Here is a 19,882-nt window from a genome sequence, read left to right as displayed (position 1 = left end):
CCCCTATGTTCCAAATTATAAAACATTGTCTTTTCTAGGTATATATGGTTTTTACTATGTATATCTAGACATAATATATCTAAGTGCAAAAACAAAAAGCTATGTATCTAAAAAATCAAAAAACATCTTATAATTTAGAATGGACCAGGTTAATGTTTCATCAAAACTGAAATTTTCCATAACCAATTTCACAAAATTAACTGGATACCGAGGCCTACTTGCTGGGGGGAAAATCAAATATGCATCAGCTGCAGCTGAAGATTCACTTCCAACTGAAAATTTACAGGATATGGTGTGGCTCCAGAGGAAAATACGAGGAGCCATTCAGTCAGACATAGGTTGTATGCAGTCACGAAGTACAAAAAACGGGAGAAAATTTACATCACAACAGATTTACTGGCATAAGAACTTGTGGTCTCATTGGCTATAGACCCTTGCCGTAGGCCCATCCTCAACTTGAGAACCTAACGTGCCATACTACGAGTTATTCATTGCTCCAGTGAACTTGAGAAAAATCAGGTTTTCAGTTGAGGGATTTTCTTCGTCACATCATCGACTGTTTCATCCACGCTCTCCAAAACAGATTCCCCCCTGGAAAAGTACAGATTAAATTAAAATATCAGTTCACTACATCAAAGAAGGAAGCAAGTATACTGGAAATCTTAGCCCCAAAGAAAATATGGATAAGCATGTATTCTAATGATGAAGAAATTATGAACTGATGTGGTTGCTGTACTTACATCTTTGACATGCTTTGGTTTTTCACCTATACACTTGGAAGCACTGATGCTTTCGCTCTTCAGCAAACTTCTCGTACTCAAGAGAGGTTGGCTGATGCCATCCGTCACTGAGGCATGCGCTAGCTTATCACCTGCATTGCCATCTCCATGTTTATTGCCAATTACTCTTTCCCTGAGACAAGATACAAAGATTATTAGTTCAAGTACTTACTCCTGTTTATGTTTCTCCTAAGTCAAATCTTTAAGCTTTGACCATCAATATTTGAAATTTTATATAGACTAATAATATAAGTTTTAACTATTTTCTGAAAAAATTCATAATGCAAATATATTTTAACAACTATGATAACAGGAACCTTAATGGAATTGTGCTTAAGGTCTCTCTTTTGTTTATTCAATCAAAACTACTGTATCTATGCAAGTTCTACATAAATAACCAATTGAACCTCCCTCTGACTGCGTAAAAATTCTCAGAAAAGAATATAAATAAACAACTAAGGAGGGCCAAAAGATGATAGAAAAATAGGATCCACACGCTATAGACACAAAAATATTGCATGGTTAAGGAAAATAAAGTGTCAGTTTTGACGAGAACCTTGGCAAAGAAACATTCTGTCGCAGCTGTGGACTTGGTTTTTCACCTTTGGCAGTACCTTCTCCAAATGAGCAAATTGGCGCCTAAAGCGATCCACCCCACTGTCATGCACAGACATCAGGGTTATACTCCCAATAAATCCTGAACCAATCATATAACTAGGCAACTACTATACTCAGCGTAAGAGTTTAGCGCATGTGTGTTTGCTAAACAAAAAGTGGACCCCACCTTGGATACATGAAGGTCATCTGGCTGTGGTCTCCTCCACGTAGGTATTCTTATAGCATTTGAGGATGGTACTCCAAAATCTAAAGAGAGGTAACAAGAGTTAGGAAAGTAATGAAAGAAGCAGCTCTACGATGATGTCAAGAATATAATTGAGTAATAGTACCTCTCAGTAAATTAATTCTCGGACATAATCTTTGGCCAGTTTCCGCTTCTCAAACTCAAATTCAAGTTTTGAGATAGGTTGTGCTATGGGTTCACGTTCATTATTTGCTAATCCATTAAAGTATGGATCTGTCAGGGCCTGAAATAAAATTTACATGGATTGGTATTTGGAGGAACAACTTATCCAACATTTTAAAGGTGAAATATAGATAAAGGGGGTAATCTCTGCCTTCTGCACCAACCAGGGACGCTTAAAAGATGAAATTTATCTTTATGGTGAACAAAAATTGGACTCAACTAGACCTACCTCAGCAGCACTTGGCCGTTCCTTAGGATCAAAAGCAAGAAGACGTTCAAGCAAACGGAGAGCCATAGGATCTATCCCTGGAAACTTTTTAGTAAAGGGAACCCGGAGCTTTTTCCTCATATTGCTCATGTATCGTCGAGCTTTCTCATTCCTTATCTGCAATGGTTCAATAGTTTAGTGTAGGACACATGATTTTGTGTCATCCATCAGTTGGAATTTTGTTTCCAACATAATCTAGAGGAACAGCCAAAGATTGTTGCTATTGAATATTGATGTCAATTGGTACAAAACTTTGTACTTTCTGGCAACTAAACATTGAAGCACTTGTTTAAAGAGGCATAGTGAAATAGTCCTCAAAAGAAAGGACAATAAATATAAATGAACAATTGGTAAGTTAGTAACTGTGCACTATCAATGAAAGATTGAGCATTTTATACAAGTTGTACCTAAAAATCTGAAACAGAGTAATGCCTGGAATACAATTAAGCTTAACAAAACTATGGAAGAAATCAGATGCAAGGTCTCACTAGTAAAGAGTGAGCATACCTTGGAGATAGACTCTGCTGAAGGTGTACCGAGTAGATCAGTCATAAGATCCAACTGATGCACAACATTCTTCCCTGGAAAGGGTGGCTTCCCTGTGAGCAATTCAGCAAATATACACCCTACGCTCCAAATATCAATGGCAGGAGTGTACTGCAAAAGTCAATGCCAGATTCAGAACCTTGTGATTCTATAAAATTTGTAAAACAAGCAGAGACATCAATTCCACACCATGTACACATTGTTCAAGTAATACTCAGCCAATTCTGCAGCATTAAATCTGCATGTAAAACACGCCTCTATGTTCAATATTCATTTTAATGAAAGGGGCATTGAGAAGTGGAATGGAGGTTTTTTTTTTCTTTGGAAATTGTTGGGAAGAAAACCATGCATATTACAATTAAATGCTGTCAAAAGAAAGGACGCCACAATATATTGAATAAAATATCTGAACCAGATTTCTTGCAAAAGTAGTAGAAACTCTAAAAATAAAAGGATTAATGCTGTTGCATACAGGGAAGTTAGCCGATATAAATACAGTTGGTTAAAGTCAGGAACTCAAAATTATGCTTAAGGGTAACCTCAACAACAGAAGATAATCTGGAACCAGTATCGCTATATTGGATCAAACTTATCAAACTAATGTAACAATTTCAGAGGAAAAATACATTGATATATTGATCGCAAAATGAAGCTAAGGTGAAACACCACCTTTGAAAAAAACGAGCCACATAATTCCAGAGCTCGATACCATCTAGTGGCCACGTAATCCTACAGCAAAAGATGCTACATCATAAGAAAAACAAGTTTTGACTGTTCAACAAATATAATTTTGCTCAACAATATCAAAATGGCTACCGTCCAGAATATGGCTGATGGGGTGTCATTGAATGAAACGCGGGCAAGGCCAAAATCACAAATCTTCAGCTTGCAGTCAGCATTGGCTAGAATATTCTTGGCCTTAAGATCCCGATGGAAGACACTTGCTGCAAAACCAAGACTTATAGAACAAGCATAGAAACCAAATCTCACAAGAACCAACAAACTATTAACAAGTCCCCTCAATGTGGAGTCTAACAACCTGCATGAATGTACTTCATCCCATGGAGCAGCTGGTACAAGAAGAACTGGTGATGCTCTGCTGTGAGATCATCATTTGCTTTTATTACTTGATGGAGATCCGACTCCATCAACTCAAAGATCACATAGATATCCCTAAATTCCCTCCTCGAAGGAGGAAGCATAATGTGCTTGATCTCAACTAAGTCTGGGTGACGCAGCAACCGGAGCAACTTGATCTCACTAAGGATGCGAGTTGCATCGGAGACGTGATCAAAGACATCAACGATCTTCTTGATCGCCACACGCTCACCAGTCTGGGTGTCGACAGCAGCAGCCACAACACCGTAGCTCCCTTTGCCAATGACTTCACTGACCTGATGTCATGTGGGGCCGCTCCTATTCTAGGAAACGGCGCGCCCGAGACAGTCCGTCGCGCTACTGAACGCGCGACTGGCTCACAGCCATCGGCCTCAGGCCATGCGGGGCAGGCTGTGTCAATCAGCGGATAGGAATAGAAAGAGAGATCAAATTGGTTCCTAAGATTGAGGAGTAATTAGCTCCTAGTTGTTAGGCTTAAGGCCTATTTAGCCATGTACGTGGACAAGGAATAAAGCAAGCAAGTTATTATCCATCTAATCTCTCTCTCACCTTCCTCCAACTAAGCCTAGCCGGCCGAGGGGCAAAACCTCAGCCGTAGACGACGACGGCAGGAGACTACGAGCTCCGTAGTCGAGGGCCAGCTACCCTAGGGCACGACGTCCCTTGACAACCTGGTATCACGATCCCAGCGATCCTCGCCTACACGCTCCACCTCGCCATCCCCACCACCAGCCGTCGCGCCGTCCCCCGTCTCGCTGCCGCCGCCGATTCACGCTATCTCTGCCCATCCAACTCCACCTCCAGCCGACGTCATGGGAGAACAGCCCAACGCCGCCCTTCAAACCACCCTGGACGCGTTAGCCGCCACCCTGAAGTCGCTTCAGACCTCCGTCGACGCCAATTCCCAGGCGATCAAGCGCCTGAGCGAGGAGCGTTCCTCGTGGTCGTCATCTTCCAAGTCCGGAACTGGCGAACACCATCAGGATCGGCCAGTCGCGGTTCCAGAAGCTTGACTTTCCGCGTTATGATGGCAAGTCCGATCCGCTGATCTTCATCAACCGGTGCGAGTCCTACTTCCACCAGCAGCGGATCATGGAGGAAGAGAAGGTGTGGATGGCTTCCTACAACCTGGAAGAGGGCGCCCAGATGCGGTACATCCAGGTCCAGGAAGACGAGGGCATCCCCTCGTGGCGCCGCTTCAAGGACCTTCTCCATCTCCGCTACGGGCCACCGCTGCGCTCCAACCCCCTCCACGAGTTGGCCTCATGCAAGCACAACGGCACCGTCGCGGACTACCAGGACCGCTTCCAAGCGCTCCTCCCCCGTGCTGGCCGCCTCGACGAGGAACAGCGCGTCCAGCTCTTCACCGGGGGCCTTCAGCCGCCGCTCAACCTCGACGTCAAGGTCCACAATCCGCAAACCCTCGCCGGCGCTATGAGCCTCGCCCGCAAGCTGGAGTTGCGGGAGCAGTACGCGGCACCGGCCCCGCGAGCTGCGACAAGGGGCCTGCTGGCCGTGCCTCCGCCGCGCCTGGCACTGCCTGCACCACCGGGGGCCAACCCTCCTGCCCCGAACACCGTCACCGTGGAGGGCCGGCCGATCAAGCGTCTGTCCACAGCCGAACAGGAAGAGCGCCGCCGGCTGGGCCTCTGCTACAACTGCGACGAAAAATTCGTTCGCGGTCACAACCGCGTCTGCAAGTGCCTATTTTTACTGGACAGGCGCCGTGGAGGACGTGGAGGATCTGCCAGAATCCTCCGATTCGGCGGCCGCTGACGAGGAGTCGCCCCTCTTCTCCCTCCACGCCATCGCGGGCGTCCGCTTCACCGACACCATGCAGCTCAGCGTTGACCTCGGAGGCACCCCACTCATCGCGCTTCTGGACTCGGGGTCCACTCACAACTTCATCTCCGAGTCCGCGGCGCAGCGCACCGGTCTACCCCTCCAACGCCGTCCTCGCCTCACGGCTACAGTGGCGAACGGCGAACGTGTGTCTTGCGTTGGCGTCATCCGCCGGGCCGCGGTCACCATCCACGGCGATCTATTCCACGCCGATCTTTTTGTCATGCCGCTTGCAGGTTACGACATGGTGTTGGGCACACAGTGGCTAGCGACGCTAGGCCCTGTCCTGTGGGATTTTGGCGCCCGAACCATGACATTCCAGCGGCAGGGCCAGTCCGTCTGCTGGCAGGGGGTCCCCGGGCCCGAGGCCACCGCCGTCCGCACCACCACTGCCACAACGACCCCCTGGACGAGCTGCTTGCGTCCTTCGACGACATCTTCGCCGAGCCGCACGGCCTGCCGCCGATCCGATCCCGGGACCACGGCATCACTCTTGTCCCGGGTTCGCAGCCGGTCGCGGTGCGCCCCTACCGCTACCCGGCGACACACAAGGACGAACTGAAACGCTAGTGCGCCGCCATGCTGCACCAAGGCCTTATTTGTCGGAGTTCTTCGGCTTTCTCTTCGCCCGTCCTCCTCGTCAAGAAAGTTGATGGCTCGTGGCGATTCTGCGTCGACTACCGCGCTTTGAACGCCATCACCGTCAAGGACGCCTTCCCCATTCCCGTGGTCGACGAGCTGCTAGACGAGCTCCATGGCGCCAAGTTCTTTACCAAGCTCGACCTTCGCTCAAGCTATCATCAGGTCCGCAGGCGTGTCGACGACATCGCCAAGACGGCGTTCCGCACCCACGACGGCCTATACGAGTTCCTGGTCATGCCGTTCGGGTTGTGCAACGCCCTGGCAACATTCCAGGCTCTGATGAACGACGTGCTGCGGCCTTTCCTTCGACGCTTCGTACTGGTTTTTTTTTGACATTTTGATCTACAGTGCATCGTGAGCCGATCACCTGCGCCATCTGCGGGTCGTCTTCGTCATCCTACAGCAGCAAACTTTTCGTCAAGCGCTCCAAATGCGCTTTCGGCGAACGCTCCATTGCCTACCTGGGGCATGTTATCTCCGACGCCGGCGTCGCCATGGATCCCGCCAAGGTGCAGGCGATCTCCGACTGGCCCCAACCTCGTTCGGCTCACGCGGTGCGGGGGTTCTTGGGCCTTGCGGGCTATTACCGCAAGTTCGTCCACGACTACGGCGCCATCGCGGCCCCACTTACGACGTTACTCAAGAAGGACGGCTTCACCTGGAGCGACGACATCCGCCGCGGCTTTCCAGGCCCTCAAAGCCGCGGTCACCTCGGCACCGGCCTTGGCTGCTACCGGACTTCACACAGGCCGTTCGTCGTCGAGTGCGACGCGTCCACCCACGGCTTCGGGGCTGTGCTGATCCAGGACAAGCACCCCATCGCTTACTTCAGTCGACCGGTGGCCCCACGGCATCGCTCCCTCGCCGCGTACGAGCGAGAGCTCATCGGTCTCGTCCACGCCATTAGACACTGGCGGCCGTACCTGTGGGGACGTCACTTCACCGTGCGTACGGACCACTACAGCTTGAAGTTCCTCCTCGACCAGCGCCTCGCCACGATCCCACAACACCACTAGGTTGGGAAGCTACTCGGGTTCGACTTCACGGTGGAATACAAGCCCGGTGCGCTGAACCAGGTGGCGGACGCTCTCTCCCGCCGCGACACAGATGACGACGTCGTTCTGGCCGTCTCCGCGCCACGCTTCGACTACATCGACCGCCTGCGACAGGCTCAGGACCACTGACCCTGCCCTGGTCGCCCTCCGGGACGAGCTTACTGCAGGCTCACGAGGAGCGCCTTGGGCTCTCATTGACGACTTGGTGACATATGATGGCCGGCTGTACGTGCCACCAGCGTCGCCTCTCCTGGCCGAGCTCCTGTCCGCGGTGCACGAGGACGGCCACGAGGGGGTGCAGCACACCTTGCATCGCCTTCGCCGGGACTTCCACTTCCCCGACATGCGCCGCATCGTCCAGGATTTCATGCGTGCCTGCGCCACGTGCCAGCGGTACAAGTCAGAACATCTTCACCCCGCAGGGTTGCTGCTTCCCCTGCCGGTCCCGACGGCGATCTAGGCGGACATCGGGTTGGACTTCGTTGAGGCGCTGCCGCGTGTACGCTGGAAAGTCCGTCATCTTAACGGTGGTGGATCGCTTCAGCAAGTATTGCCATTTCATCCCCCTCGCCCATCCGTACTCGGCAGAGTCTGTGGCTCAGGCGTTCTTCACCGACATCGTGCGACTTCATGGGATGCCGCAGTCCATCGTGTCCGATCGTGACCCGGTGTTCACCTCTGTGTTCTGGAAGGAGCTTATGCGGCTCATGGGTACCAAGCTGCACATGACATCGGTGTTCCATCCACAGTCCGATGGCCAAACGGAGGCGGCCAACCGCGTCATCGCCATGTACCTTCGCTGCTTCACCGGCGACCGCCCTCGCCAGTGGCTTCGCTGGCTGCCGTGGGCCGAGTACACCTACAACACGGCGTACCAGACGTCACTACGCGACACGCCGTTCCGGGTGGTCTACGGCCGCGACCCTCCTACCATCCGGTCTTATGAGCCGGGGGACACGCAAGTGGCTGCTGTGGCCAAGACAATGGCCGAACGCGCGGAGTTCCTGGGGGATGTCCGCTACCGGCTAGAGCAAGCCCAAGCTGTGCAAAAGCTCCACTACGACAAGCAGCATCGTCACGTCTCCTACGTCGTGGGCGACTGGGTCCTGCTCCGCCTTCGCCATCGCCCAGTTGCGTCTCTGTCCCAAGCGCCCAAAGGGAAGCTGCAGCCTCACTTCTTTGGGCCCTACCGCGTCACCGAGCTCATCAATGAAGTAGCCGTCCGCCTCGCTCTTCCTCCATGCGCCAAGCTTCATGATGTCTTCCACGTCGGCCTCCTCAAGAAGTGGGTGGGTGAGCCACCAGCTGCACCACCTCCTCTGCCAGGTCATTCACCATGGTGCCGTGGAGCCAGAGCCGGAACGCGTGGTGCGCGCTCGACTGGCCTGTGGGGTGCGTCAAGTGTTCGTCCAGTGGAAGGGCGAACCTGCTGCGTCGGCTACATGGGAAGATTTGGACTCCTTCCGCGACAAGCATCCAGCGTTCCAGCTCGAGGACGAGCTGCTCGTCGAGGGGGGGAGAGATGTCATGTGGGGCCGCTCCTATTCTAGGAAACGGCGCGCCTGAGACGTCCGTCGCGCTACTGAACGCGCGACTGGCTCATAGCCGTCGGCCTCAGGCCATGCAGGGCAGGCTGTGTCAATCAGCGGATAGGAATAGAAAGAGAGATCAAATTGGTTCCTAAGATTGAGGAGTAATTAGCTCCTAGTTGTTAGGCTCAAGGCCTATTTAGCCATGTACGTGGACAAGGAATAAAGCAAGCAAGTTATTATCCATCTAATCTCTCTCTCACCTTCCTCCAACTAAGCCTAGCCGGCCGAGGGGCAAAACCTCAGCCGTAGACGACGACGGCAGGAGACTACGAGCTCCGTAGTCGAGGGCCAGCTACCCTAGGGCACGACGCCCTTGACACCTGATACCGACTTGCCTCACCATACTCGGTGAAGAATTCAGACTCCTGAAAAGGAGCAAGAGAGTTCAACTTAGTATGCCTGTTGCAAATACTGAATAGTGTGAACTGTGAACATCGTAATAGACAACACAACCTCTTCAAAAGAAATACACAACACAACATGTGCAGATCAAGGGTACTTATTAGAGGGTAACAGCAACTTGGTTTACTCTAATCTAAAGTCTAAACACTGAAGGTGATTGTTCCCAAATCAACAATATTAAGCTTGAAAACAACAGTACCTCATCAAAAGTCAACAAGGAACACTGCAAAAACAAAAACCAAGACCCTTCAACGTGCAATTTCTCAAACTGCTGTTCAAGTTAATTCGGTTTTAAATGACAGGTACAAGAAAAAGGCAATGCAGCAGCAATTTCTCAGACTACTGTTCAAGTTAATTCGGTTTTAAATGACAGGTACAAGAAAAGGGCAATGGAGCAGTGGAAGCGTAGGACCCCTAAATCCTCCAAAAGGAAGTACCGCAGGTTGTACAATTGTTCCCATAAAGCACAAGCCGTTTCCTTAAACTGCCACGCGTTCTGCATTCAAAAGACACGCGTTTTGCACTTCAAAAGGACTCGAACAGACAGCTGTCGCTGATGTAGTACGGCGATTTGTAAATCAGAAGAGCACACGAATAGTGACCCCCGTTATCGAAGCATCATTCGGATGACCCACCATCTCTGAACCCAACAACGTACGCACATCCAAAGAACTCGCAAGAACAGGATCATTCGATGAAATTCCGTTCAGCCTGCCCAGCACCACTACAAGAAACAGGGCTAACCGCGACCATTAGGAATCTCGTGACGCAAGTGAGCAGCCGCCGTCACCGACAGCGGACGGATCCAGACATGACGTCAGAAGCGGATGGGGATGAAAGAAGCAAAGGAAGTCGCAAGGATCCAAGAGCGCGATCACGGGGACGCTGTTGAGTTGACCCGCCTTTTTGCTCGGATCCATGAGTAGCGGCTCGGTGCGCACCGGTGCGCGCGGTCCTGCACCCGGTTCTGGATCCCCCAAGACAATGCACCCCTCGGACTCGGCGCCCTCGGCGGCGGTCTCTTCTCCGGTCACCCACTCCTCTTCTTCAACCTCCCTCTCCTACTCGGCGCGGTGCTGGTGCGGGAGCGAGCGGGCGCGGAGGTCTTCGCTGGTGGCGGTGCTGTAGTTGTTGTTAGTGGTGGTGGAGGTCAGGTGGAAGGAGGAGGAGGAGGAGACGCGGCCGGAGCGGTGACGGAGCCAGCGGAGGAGGGACCGGGCGCGGCCGCCCATAAACCGCGCGCCCTGGGCATTGGGCGCGCGCCGCGGAAGGGCGTGCGTGCTCCTGGGGACGCCCAGTTGCCGCGGGGAGCGCGTCGCGGTGGGGAGCGTGAGGAGGCGGAGCAGGGCAGCGAGGCCGAGGCCGTGGCGCGCGGGATGGTGTCGAGACGAGGGCGGTCGAGGGGGCGTGTGGGGAAGTGGCGGTTCGTGCCGGTTGGGGGTGGGGATGGGCGTGGGGCCCGACGCTGCCAACCAACTGCCCAGGTCCGGTCCTAGTGGGACTGGGGTGGGGAGCACGAGCACGAGCGTACATAAACGTCGGCGCAGCAGCCCGATGGGCGATTAGCATGCGAACTGTTTTTTCTTTCTTTCTGGAATTTAGAATTTGAATCTATAAAATGTCTATTCTGGATTTTTGATAGTGAATGTAGAATTTGAATTCTGGATAAAAAATAAGGAGTGTTTGAATCTCATTCTTATAGTAATTATTATTGTCTTTGCATAGTGAAAATATCTAAATAGTAGGTTTGGACTAGATACTGGGTTCTAGGATCTCATTCTAGTGTTTGGATTTTATTCTCTTTTTTCTACCTCATTCTCGTTTTTCTTAGGAGATCTAAAAAGGTCCTTTAGTATAGCATTTTGTGATGATTGGGCACCATGAGAAAGGAAATGGTAGCTAGAGAAGAAAGATGATGGGGTACAATAATAATGAGGAAGATTCATTGGATGAATGATTGATGAATATCTAAGGATGTAAATTCCATGCCTGGATAGTAGGGGGCAACACCTGAATATACAAACAGACGAACCCCTTTTCCAGTTTGAAGTGTTTTCTTTAAAATTTATATATACTAACCACTATTATTAACAAAATATGGTTTCTAAGCTTTGCATGTGTTTCTTAAGAAATCTGATTTCTCTTTTTTAGATAATGGAACGGGGTTTCAACCTCTACATCGTTTGATGACATACACAACTATTCAATACAGCCACGAGCTCTTAGGCTCATATATATTGGAATATATCAGAGAGACAAGATAAAAAAAAAAAACCAAAGTCTAGATACCTGAATAGAAAGAAGACTAAACTTCAATTCTATTCGAGAACGTAACTTCCATCCAAACCTAGCGAAGATCTCCATGATCACCATCTCCAAAAGTCTACAACCATTTTCCAAAAGTCTCCATGATCAAGACAGTGAAGATCAACATGCTCAACGACACCATAAACTCACTGCAGGAGGAGCGAAAGAAGCTGCAAGATGACGTTGCACGTGGAGAAGTTGCCAGGAAAGAGCTCGAAGTGGCTAGGAGCAAGATCAAGGAGCTGCAGCTGCAGATACAGCTAGAAGCAGGCCAGACAAAAGGTCAGTTGATGCTGCTGCAATAGCAGGTCATCGGATTGAAGGCCAAGGAGGAAGAGGCGGCAAAAAAGGAAGCCAAGGTTGAGCGGAAGCTGAAGAAGCTCAAGGAGTTGCAAATGGAGGTACTTGAGCTAAGGAGGAAGAACAAGGAGTTGTACGAGAAGAGAGATCTCATTGTGAAGTTGGATGCAGCTGAAGGGAAAATAACTGAGGTATCTTAGTACTAAGTCTCTAAAAGTTGTCTTTCTCATAAACAGAAGACAAATCTCATGAAGATGACAGCAAAATTGTAACTTCCTCTTATACATGGTTATCAGTTATGCAGGATATTACACAGGCCTAGTATTAACATATTTTCAGAACAGTCCAATGGAAATGCAGTTACCTATAGTACTTACTAAAGCATGATTTAAGAGGTAGTATTACATTTAACAACTACATCAGAATTTAAGGTTCTCTAAGAGGCAAGAATGCACCTAGTGATTTCTACAAAGTATATCATATACTTTTGATATACTTTGGGAAGCAGGAACATGTGCTAATGGCATACTGTACCGTTTATCATGTAGAGTGATGTAGTTGCCAATGCAAGAGAAGAAATAAACAAGCTGAGGCATATAAATGAGGACCTCACAAAGCAAGTGGAAGGCCTACAGATGAACATGTTCAATGAAGTAGAGGAGTTGGTATACCTGCGCTGGGTCAATGCCTATCTGAGATTCAAACTCCACAACTATCAGACTCCATCAGGGAAGGTGTCTGCACGTGATCTTAACAGGACACTGAGCCCCAAATCACAGGAGAGGGCCAAACAACTGATATTGGAGTACACAGGATCTGAACGGGGTCACGGTGACACAGACCTTGAGAGTGTTTCTTCACTGCCTTCTTCACCTGGAAGCGAAGACTTTGACAACATTTCAATTGACAGTTCTTCCAGCAGATACAGCTTCCTAAGCAAAAGGTCTAATCTGATGCAAAAAATCAAAAAGTGGGAAAGGAGCAAGGATGACAGCAGTAGTTTAGCCTCCCCCAATCAGTGGTTCTCCACTAAGGAAACCAAAGGGCCCCCTGGAAGCTCTCATGCTAAAAAATGCTGGAGATGGTACAACCATAACAACATATGGAAAGAAGGATCCCAATGATGCCTTGGACGATGAAAATGCCGCGTCCTCATTCCAATTGATGTCCAAGACAGTCGAAGGTTTTGTTGATGAGAAGTATCCCTCTTACAAAGATAGGCACAAACTTACAACTGAACAGGAGAAGGTGATAAAAGAGAAGGCTGGGCAAGCAAGAGCACAAAGGTTTGGTGGTGGACACAGTTCAGCTCTTATTTCCTCTCCTAAAGGTGCACTCCCTCCGAAACTTGCTCAAATCAAGGAGAGATCCCCTACAACTAATGTTGAATCTAGTGAGCAATCCAGTGACAACCAAAACAACACCCTGGTGGTGAGTTAGATGAAGCTTGCCAACATTGAGAAGAGAGCAACAAGAGTTCCCAGGCCACCTCCCCCTCGATCAACCACTGCTTCAGGGGCTACCAATACTACAAGTGGAGTACAAACGCCACGTGCACCAGGTGCACCTCCTCCTCCACCACCACCTCCAGGGAAAGCTGGTGGCCCACCGCCACCACCGCCACCTCCAGGTGCTCTACCAAGGAATCTTGGTGGGGGTGACAAGGTACACTGTGCACCGGAGATTGTGGAGTTCTATCAAAGTCTCATGAAGCGTGAAGCAAAAAGAGAGACATCTTTAGGATCAATGTCATCCAATGTTTCTGATGCCAGGAGTAACATGATTGGAGAGATTGAGAACAGATCAGCATTCCTCTTAGCTGTAAGTATTTTCTGCTGGCACCACCTTGCATAAGAATCCTGCCAAATTTATGAGTTCCGCTATTAATGCATAATTATAACTAGTAATCAAATTTTATAATAATAAAAAGTGACAAATGTTTTATAAAAACATGGAATGCTTCAGGTAAAAGCTGATGTGGAGGCACAAGGAGAATTTGTTGAGTCTCTAGCAAATGAGGTCCAAGCAGCAAGCTTTGTAAATATTGATGATGTTGTTGCATTTGTAAATTGATTAGATGAAGAGTTATCTTTCTTGGTAAGCAGCCCGAAGATGCCCTTCATACAACACCTTTGTTACAAAGTACCAGTTATTGTACTTATGACACATGTTCTAATGCTAAAGAGGATCAACAACATTTTAGGTTGATGATGAGCGAGCAGTGCTAAAGCATTTTGATTCGCTACAGAGCAAAACAGATGGAATAAGAGAAGCATCTTTTGAGTACCAGGATCTGATAAAGTTACAGAACAAGGTTTCATCCTTTACCGATGATCCACAACTTGCATGTGAAGAAGCTCTCAAGAAGATGTATTCTTTGCTTGAAAAGTAAGTGTCTCAGTCAGACCTAGTATTCTCTCTAACATAGTCCTTCAGAGTGGAACAGCAATATTTTTGCCTGGTTTAAGATATGTATGTGATGAACATAATTTTACCCAAAGTGATGGTACTAACTAGCGTAAATACTTATGCTAGAGTGGAGCAGAGTGTCTATGCACTACTCCATACAAGAGACATGACCGTCTCACGCTACATGGAGTATGGGATCCCATTTGACTGGCTGTCTGATTCTGGAGTAGTTGGCAAGGTGTGCATCTCTAGCATACACTCCAAATTTGCCAACCTTGTGTTAAAGAAAACAAGCATTTTTAATTCCGTACAGAGTTGAGTATGCTTTTACTCAAAGTATGCACCTACATAAACTCAATATTTTATTTGCATGTTGGAATAGATCAAATTGGCATCTGTTCAGCATGCGAACAAGTATATGAAGAGGGTTGCCTCAGAAGTTGATGCATTGGAAGGCACTGAGAAAGAACCCAATAGAGAGTTTTTGCTTCTCCAGGGTGTGAGGTTCACCTTCCGGGTTCATCAGGTAAAATCCTCACATCTATATATATTCAAAAGCCAGATACTTCACAAGTGAATTAAAGACTTCGAATCAGTAACTCATTCCTCTACCTTCTGCAGTTTGCTGGGGGCTTTGATGTAGAAAGCATGAAAGCTTTTGAAGAGCTAAGAAGCAAGATGACTACACAGACATCTGCTCCACAGATATTTGAAGGCTGAAGCGTAAGTTGAACACAGGATTCAACAACCATCTGGTCCTGCACTCCTGCTTGCTGGAGACCAATTTTTAGTTTTGTAGCGTAAGTGTACAAAAGAGAAGTTTAAATCCCGGTGTTGTGTGAAGCAAGTTGTATATGTTAAGAGAATGTAAAGTTATTAGGTTCTGTGCATACGTATAACAGTTTTGTGTAGTTGTGTAGCTAAAGTTATCAACAAGTTGTATATGCTACCTTTTCATTTATTTTTATTTTTTGAGGCAAGCTACCTTTTCATTTTTAAAGGTTGTAACTGTAAACATACGTTCCAGAAAATGAATCATTAGGTGCATAGTTTGGCAGCTGCTTATTTCAGCTGGGCATGCTTTTGCTACTGCGTACTACTAATAAAATGTCAAAAGCGTCCATTTTGCTAGTCTGATACCCATGGAGATAACTTCCTCTAGATGAACAAGTCTTCGTTAAAAAAAAATGCTGCCTCACTAAATTCGATATTTTGAAGAAATTGACCCGTTACCAGTTACCACCCACACACATACAGTGCTAGTCTGACTTGAAAAATCATATACCAAGACAAAAGTTCACCTGAACGGAGAAGGTCGAGGTTGCGGCGGCGAGCTCCACCTAAACGTGGAAGTGGAACCAAACACTTCCAGTGGCCTGCTGCGGCGAGCTGGCCGCCTACCAGTCGTCGGCGGTCGGGCCTCACCTCTCGGCTGGCTTCGCCTCCGAGCACAGTTGCAGTGTCACCGTCGCGTGGGTTCCGGATCCGGCCACGGCCGCTTGCCGGGGAATCCAAACAGGAGACGAGGTCGCCGTGAATCGTGATTACTTCGGCATAGGCCACCACGTCTGTGACTGTGAGCTTATTGTTTGGGCCCATTTCGCTGACGTGTCTGCGAACGAATTTATCTCAAGCCCACGAAGTCTAAAGCAGGATCCAGCCCACCGGATTCCCGCAGCCCGCCGTCTTCGGGGCCGGCCACGAAACTTGCCGCCGTGCAATCACCGCTGGAGTGCCACGCCGGCCCTGTCGCGGTGAACACCGCCGGGTGCTCAGCTCACCAGTGCGCGTCTCTCAAAACCAGATAGACATCTCCGTGCGAGCGCACACGACAAAACCTGCCCCGCCCACATGGCGACCGTGTGACTCGATGCCCTTGCACACGTGCCAGTGAGCATAGATATAGATACTGGCACTGAGTAGTAGATGGCTGGAAGACCCAGACAAAGCAGTGCGTGATCCGAAGAGCACGGTGAGAACAAAATGCACGGCCGCCAGGAGGTGCAGCGCGAGCGAGGCAGTACGTCCGTTGGTCGGCTCGCCCGACACACACGTCGCGCATGCACGCGCGGCGCCCGGAAACGTGCCGGCGCGGGCACGTCCCTCTCCGCGCCTTTAACTCCTCCCCGGCATTTCCCCGCTGCCACCCAGACGGACAGTGCCATCACCCCGATCGACACCGCCGACCGGACTCCCTCAAAGCCGGCCACGCGGGCGCGAGCGAGCGAGCGAGCATGGGAGATCGGCAGCAGCACGGGCACGGGCACGGCGGCTGCGAGCACCCGGCGGCGGACCCGCCTTCGTCGGCGACGCTGCTGCGGCGGGTGCAGACCCACGCGCCCAACTCGACGCAGGTGGTGGGCTTCCTGACGCTGCTCGTCTCCGGCGCCGTGCTGCTGCTCCTCACGGGGCTCACGCTGACGGGCGCCGTCGTGGCGCTCGTCTTCATGGGCCCCATCGCGCTGCTCACCAGCCCCATCTGGGTGCCCATCGCCGTCGCGCTCTTCGTCCTCGCCGCCGCCGCGCTCTCCGCCTGCGGCTTCCTCGTCGCCGCGCTCGCCGTGGGCACCTGGATGTACCGCTACTTCACGGGCCGACACCCCGTGGGCGCCGACCTGGTGGACTACGCGCGCAGCCGGATCGCCGACACGGCCAGCCACGTCAAGGACTACGTGTGCGAGTACGGCGGCTACCTGCACAACCGCTCCAAGGACGCCGCACCCTGCGCCTAGGCGCGCCGCGCCGCGCCACGCCGGCCGGCATGCACTGCACGGCCGTCCGTGTTGCCGCTAGCTAGGTCGCTGTCGTCTTCTTCGGTAGTTCCTCTTGCCGTCTTGCGTGTGTGTACTCTGGTCCGATCGCCCCTCCCGTGTTGTCAAGCAATTTCCTCTTCTTTCCTCTAGGACACGTATGGTGTTAATTTTGGCAATTTGATCTTTCTCTTCGTGTAATTAGGTAATTAGTTGAATCATAAGAGGACTCGTCTTCATGCATGGCAACCTGCTTAACGCCCTCCTCCTCCTATGATTCTTCTTGTTTTCCTTGCAACCTTTTAAAGTAGTATAATAAGTAGTAAAACAACTAATGAACCACTCTGTGTCAATGTTTTTCTAAACGCTAAATGGTATTCGGGCTAAACAGTCCATTAAAAGGCTAAATAGTCCATTAAACAGGGTAAACGGATGATTAAACGGAAATGGAGCACCACCGTATAATGTTTTTACACGGTGTTTAAACGTGCTAAACGACCGTTTAGACGAACCGTGTGTGCTCGTATTTCTCCCGTCAATGCAAAACATGGCGGTATAGTGTTTGGTTCGAACTAGTATTGTGATCGGACACGGACATTTATTTTGGAAGCCCACCCTAAAAATAACCCTATATGCATCATCAAAAGAAATCGATCCTGTAAATTGGGACGATGTCGCTCAAGCCCAACACCCCCGTCGCCGCCTCCTAGCCCCTCCACTTGGTCTCATCCACGGATCGGAGAGATTCGGAGCAGCAGCGAGCCCCGGCGCCGGCGATCGAGGTGCCTCAAACGAGTCACTGGCGATGGGGCTGCCGGACAATAACGGCAGGCTTTTCGTGGGCGGCGTCGCCCCGGGCACCGGCGACGAGGACCTCCGCCGCCACTTCTGTCGCTACGGGGAGGTGACCGACGTCTGCCAGCCTAAGGACAGGCTCAACGGCCTTCCCCGTGGCTTCGCGTTCGTCCAGTTTCCCCGCCCCGCGGACGCCGGCCGTGCCCTCGCCGACCCACACCACGTCATCAATGGCGAGCAGGTATACAAACATTTTGTCTGAAGGGAAACTGGCATGCAGGATCTGTTTGTTTATGAACGAAAGTAGTATCCTAACCATTGTAAAATTTCTGTAAAAATAAATGTACTCGATGCATGTCCAGGTGAATGTTGCAAGAGCAAAACCAAAGAAGTGCCTAAAAGTACAAGCCTCTCTGCCAACGGGTCTTTGGGTCTCGTAAACGTAGTTACCGGGTTGGCGACATGTTGAAGATATCTGTTGGTCCATTGGGTGACGACTATGAAGAATCTGAGGTCGTGAATACGGTCCTGAAATTCGGAGTCATCGTAGATAACACGTTGTTCTTCGAATGCCTCATTGGGTATATCTCACCGGACGGTAACGAGTGCATGGTCAGATGGCCACCAGTGCAGAGTGATGACAAGTTGTTGTCTGGCCGGCAAGGAAGTATCGTACCAGCTTGGACCTGCACGTTGAAAGAACTTGCTCAGTTTTCGTCCAACGGCAACCTTGCTTCTCCAAACTGTTGCCGATATTGCCTGGGATTTTCCCCAGGTTGTGCTGCCACTGCTCACTCATGCTGCTACCCATATGGCGGCTCTGTTGGGCATGCCCCTAGTGCTGAACGTACACATCCCGAGGCTGCTCCATCTCAGAATTGGAGTTGGCATGTGTTCCATCGCCCTGGTTAGCATGGTCTCTGTCTTGGGGTAGGATGAAAAAGAAGTGTATAATAGTGGCATAGTAAGGTGTTGCACCTAGTCTACCACATGCTAGGCAATCTTTAGTCTTTTGATTCTCTTCGGGGCTGTTAGAGGGCGATCAGACTATCAGAGTGACATCAGGTACCCTTAGCGATGCAATAGAGTATTTGATTTGAGAAATCACTTCGTCCTAAATTAGGTGACCAGGAGTCTATTTCCCAAACTTAGTACAATAATTGCATTTCTCGTACTAGTACTAATTATTAGCTTGTGAGGAATGAAATAACCATGAACCAACCCATTCCATTTCATAAAGTAAATAAAAAAGTGAGAAATGAGTAGATGATGGACTAACTTATTCCTCAAACCAAACACCGCATAAGTATTGCGTCCTCTAGGTTATTAGGTTCAAGTAAAACTTATTGAGTTGAACTAATATGTTCTACAACTTTGTAGTTTTTATTTAGGATCATTTAGAGACCTAAATATTCATTTTAAATTCTCAGATTTTGTAATTCAACTTTTAAATTTTCCACACGACAAAAATCTAGGCCTTTATATGATCTCAAGTAAATATTGTCAACTGCGAAGTTATATTTCACATTGAGAACTACAACTTTGGCGCAGACCACGTCTATATGGGAGGTTGTTTGAAAAAAAAATCAAAATTAGAGAACTTAAATCGAACATTTGGACCTCTAAACGATCTCAGATAAAAAATTGTAACTACAAAGTTGTATACTTTACTGGAAACTAACTTTGATATGACTATTCAAAGCCCTATGTTTGATTTTAGTAATTGAGGACAACTAGTGGACTAACCTTTGTCCTAAGTGTTGTGATTGAGATATGTTATGTCCACACCTAGGTTGAGCAAGAGTAACATTTATGGAGATGATGATGGTGTCCACAAGTGATCAAGTGCTCAATTCTTGGAAAAGAAGAAAGAGAAAAACAAAACCCTATGGCTAAAGGCAAAGGTATATGATAGGGCTCTTTGTTTTGCCGGTCAAGACGCAATAGAGTGCATGATCGGGTTTAGGATAGATAGTCGTATTATTAAGAGGGGAACTCCAAAGTTCAAATCGGTTATCTAAGTGCCACTAGAAAATTATTTGTGAAAATGCT

At 49.2% G+C, this 19,882-nt stretch overlaps 2 protein-coding genes and 2 pseudogenes across 2 annotated transcripts; 3 read left to right on the top strand and 1 right to left on the bottom strand.

Annotated features, from left to right (window-relative positions):
* Nucleotides 1-213: 213 nt before the first annotated feature.
* LOC136513041 (mitogen-activated protein kinase 17-like) lies at nt 214-10,501 on the bottom strand (annotated as a pseudogene).
* Nucleotides 10,502-11,677: 1,176 nt separating this feature from the next.
* On the top strand, nt 11,678-15,005 carry LOC136513040 (protein CHUP1, chloroplastic-like; annotated as a pseudogene).
* A 1,334-nt stretch (nt 15,006-16,339) lies between these two features.
* On the top strand, nt 16,340-17,307 carry LOC136514055 (oleosin G-like). Its single transcript, XM_066508034.1, has one exon. It carries the CDS (start codon nt 16,346-16,348, stop codon nt 17,015-17,017), a length of 672 nt encoding a protein of 223 aa, XP_066364131.1. The 5' UTR covers nt 16,340-16,345; the 3' UTR covers nt 17,018-17,307.
* Nucleotides 17,308-17,707: 400 nt separating this feature from the next.
* On the top strand, nt 17,708-18,326 carry LOC136513039 (RNA-binding protein 1-like). Its single transcript, XM_066507040.1, has 2 exons — nt 17,708-18,071; nt 18,193-18,326. Exons 1-2 carry the CDS (start codon nt 17,841-17,843, stop codon nt 18,268-18,270), a joined length of 309 nt encoding a protein of 102 aa, XP_066363137.1. The 5' UTR covers nt 17,708-17,840; the 3' UTR covers nt 18,271-18,326.
* Nucleotides 18,327-19,882: the final 1,556 nt, after the last annotated feature.

This window comes from Miscanthus floridulus, chromosome 16 (assembly GCF_019320115.1).
Source record: "Miscanthus floridulus cultivar M001 chromosome 16, ASM1932011v1, whole genome shotgun sequence".
NCBI lineage: Eukaryota > Viridiplantae > Streptophyta > Magnoliopsida > Poales > Poaceae > Miscanthus > Miscanthus floridulus.
Note: the sequence above shows the minus strand (reverse complement) of the source record. Positions and strands in the feature narration are given on the sequence as shown.

Coding starts and splice junctions, on each gene's coding strand:
- LOC136514055 (XM_066508034.1), top strand. CDS start 16,346: ATGCACGCGCGGCGCCCGGAAACGTGCCGGCGCGGGCACGTCCCTCTC.
- LOC136513039 (XM_066507040.1), top strand. CDS start 17,841: ATGGGGCTGCCGGACAATAACGGCAGGCTTTTCGTGGGCGGCGTCGCC. Junction 18,072..18,192: donor ACGTCATCAATGGCGAGCAG/GTATACAAACAT, acceptor ATGCATGTCCAG/GTGAATGTTGCAAGAGCAAA.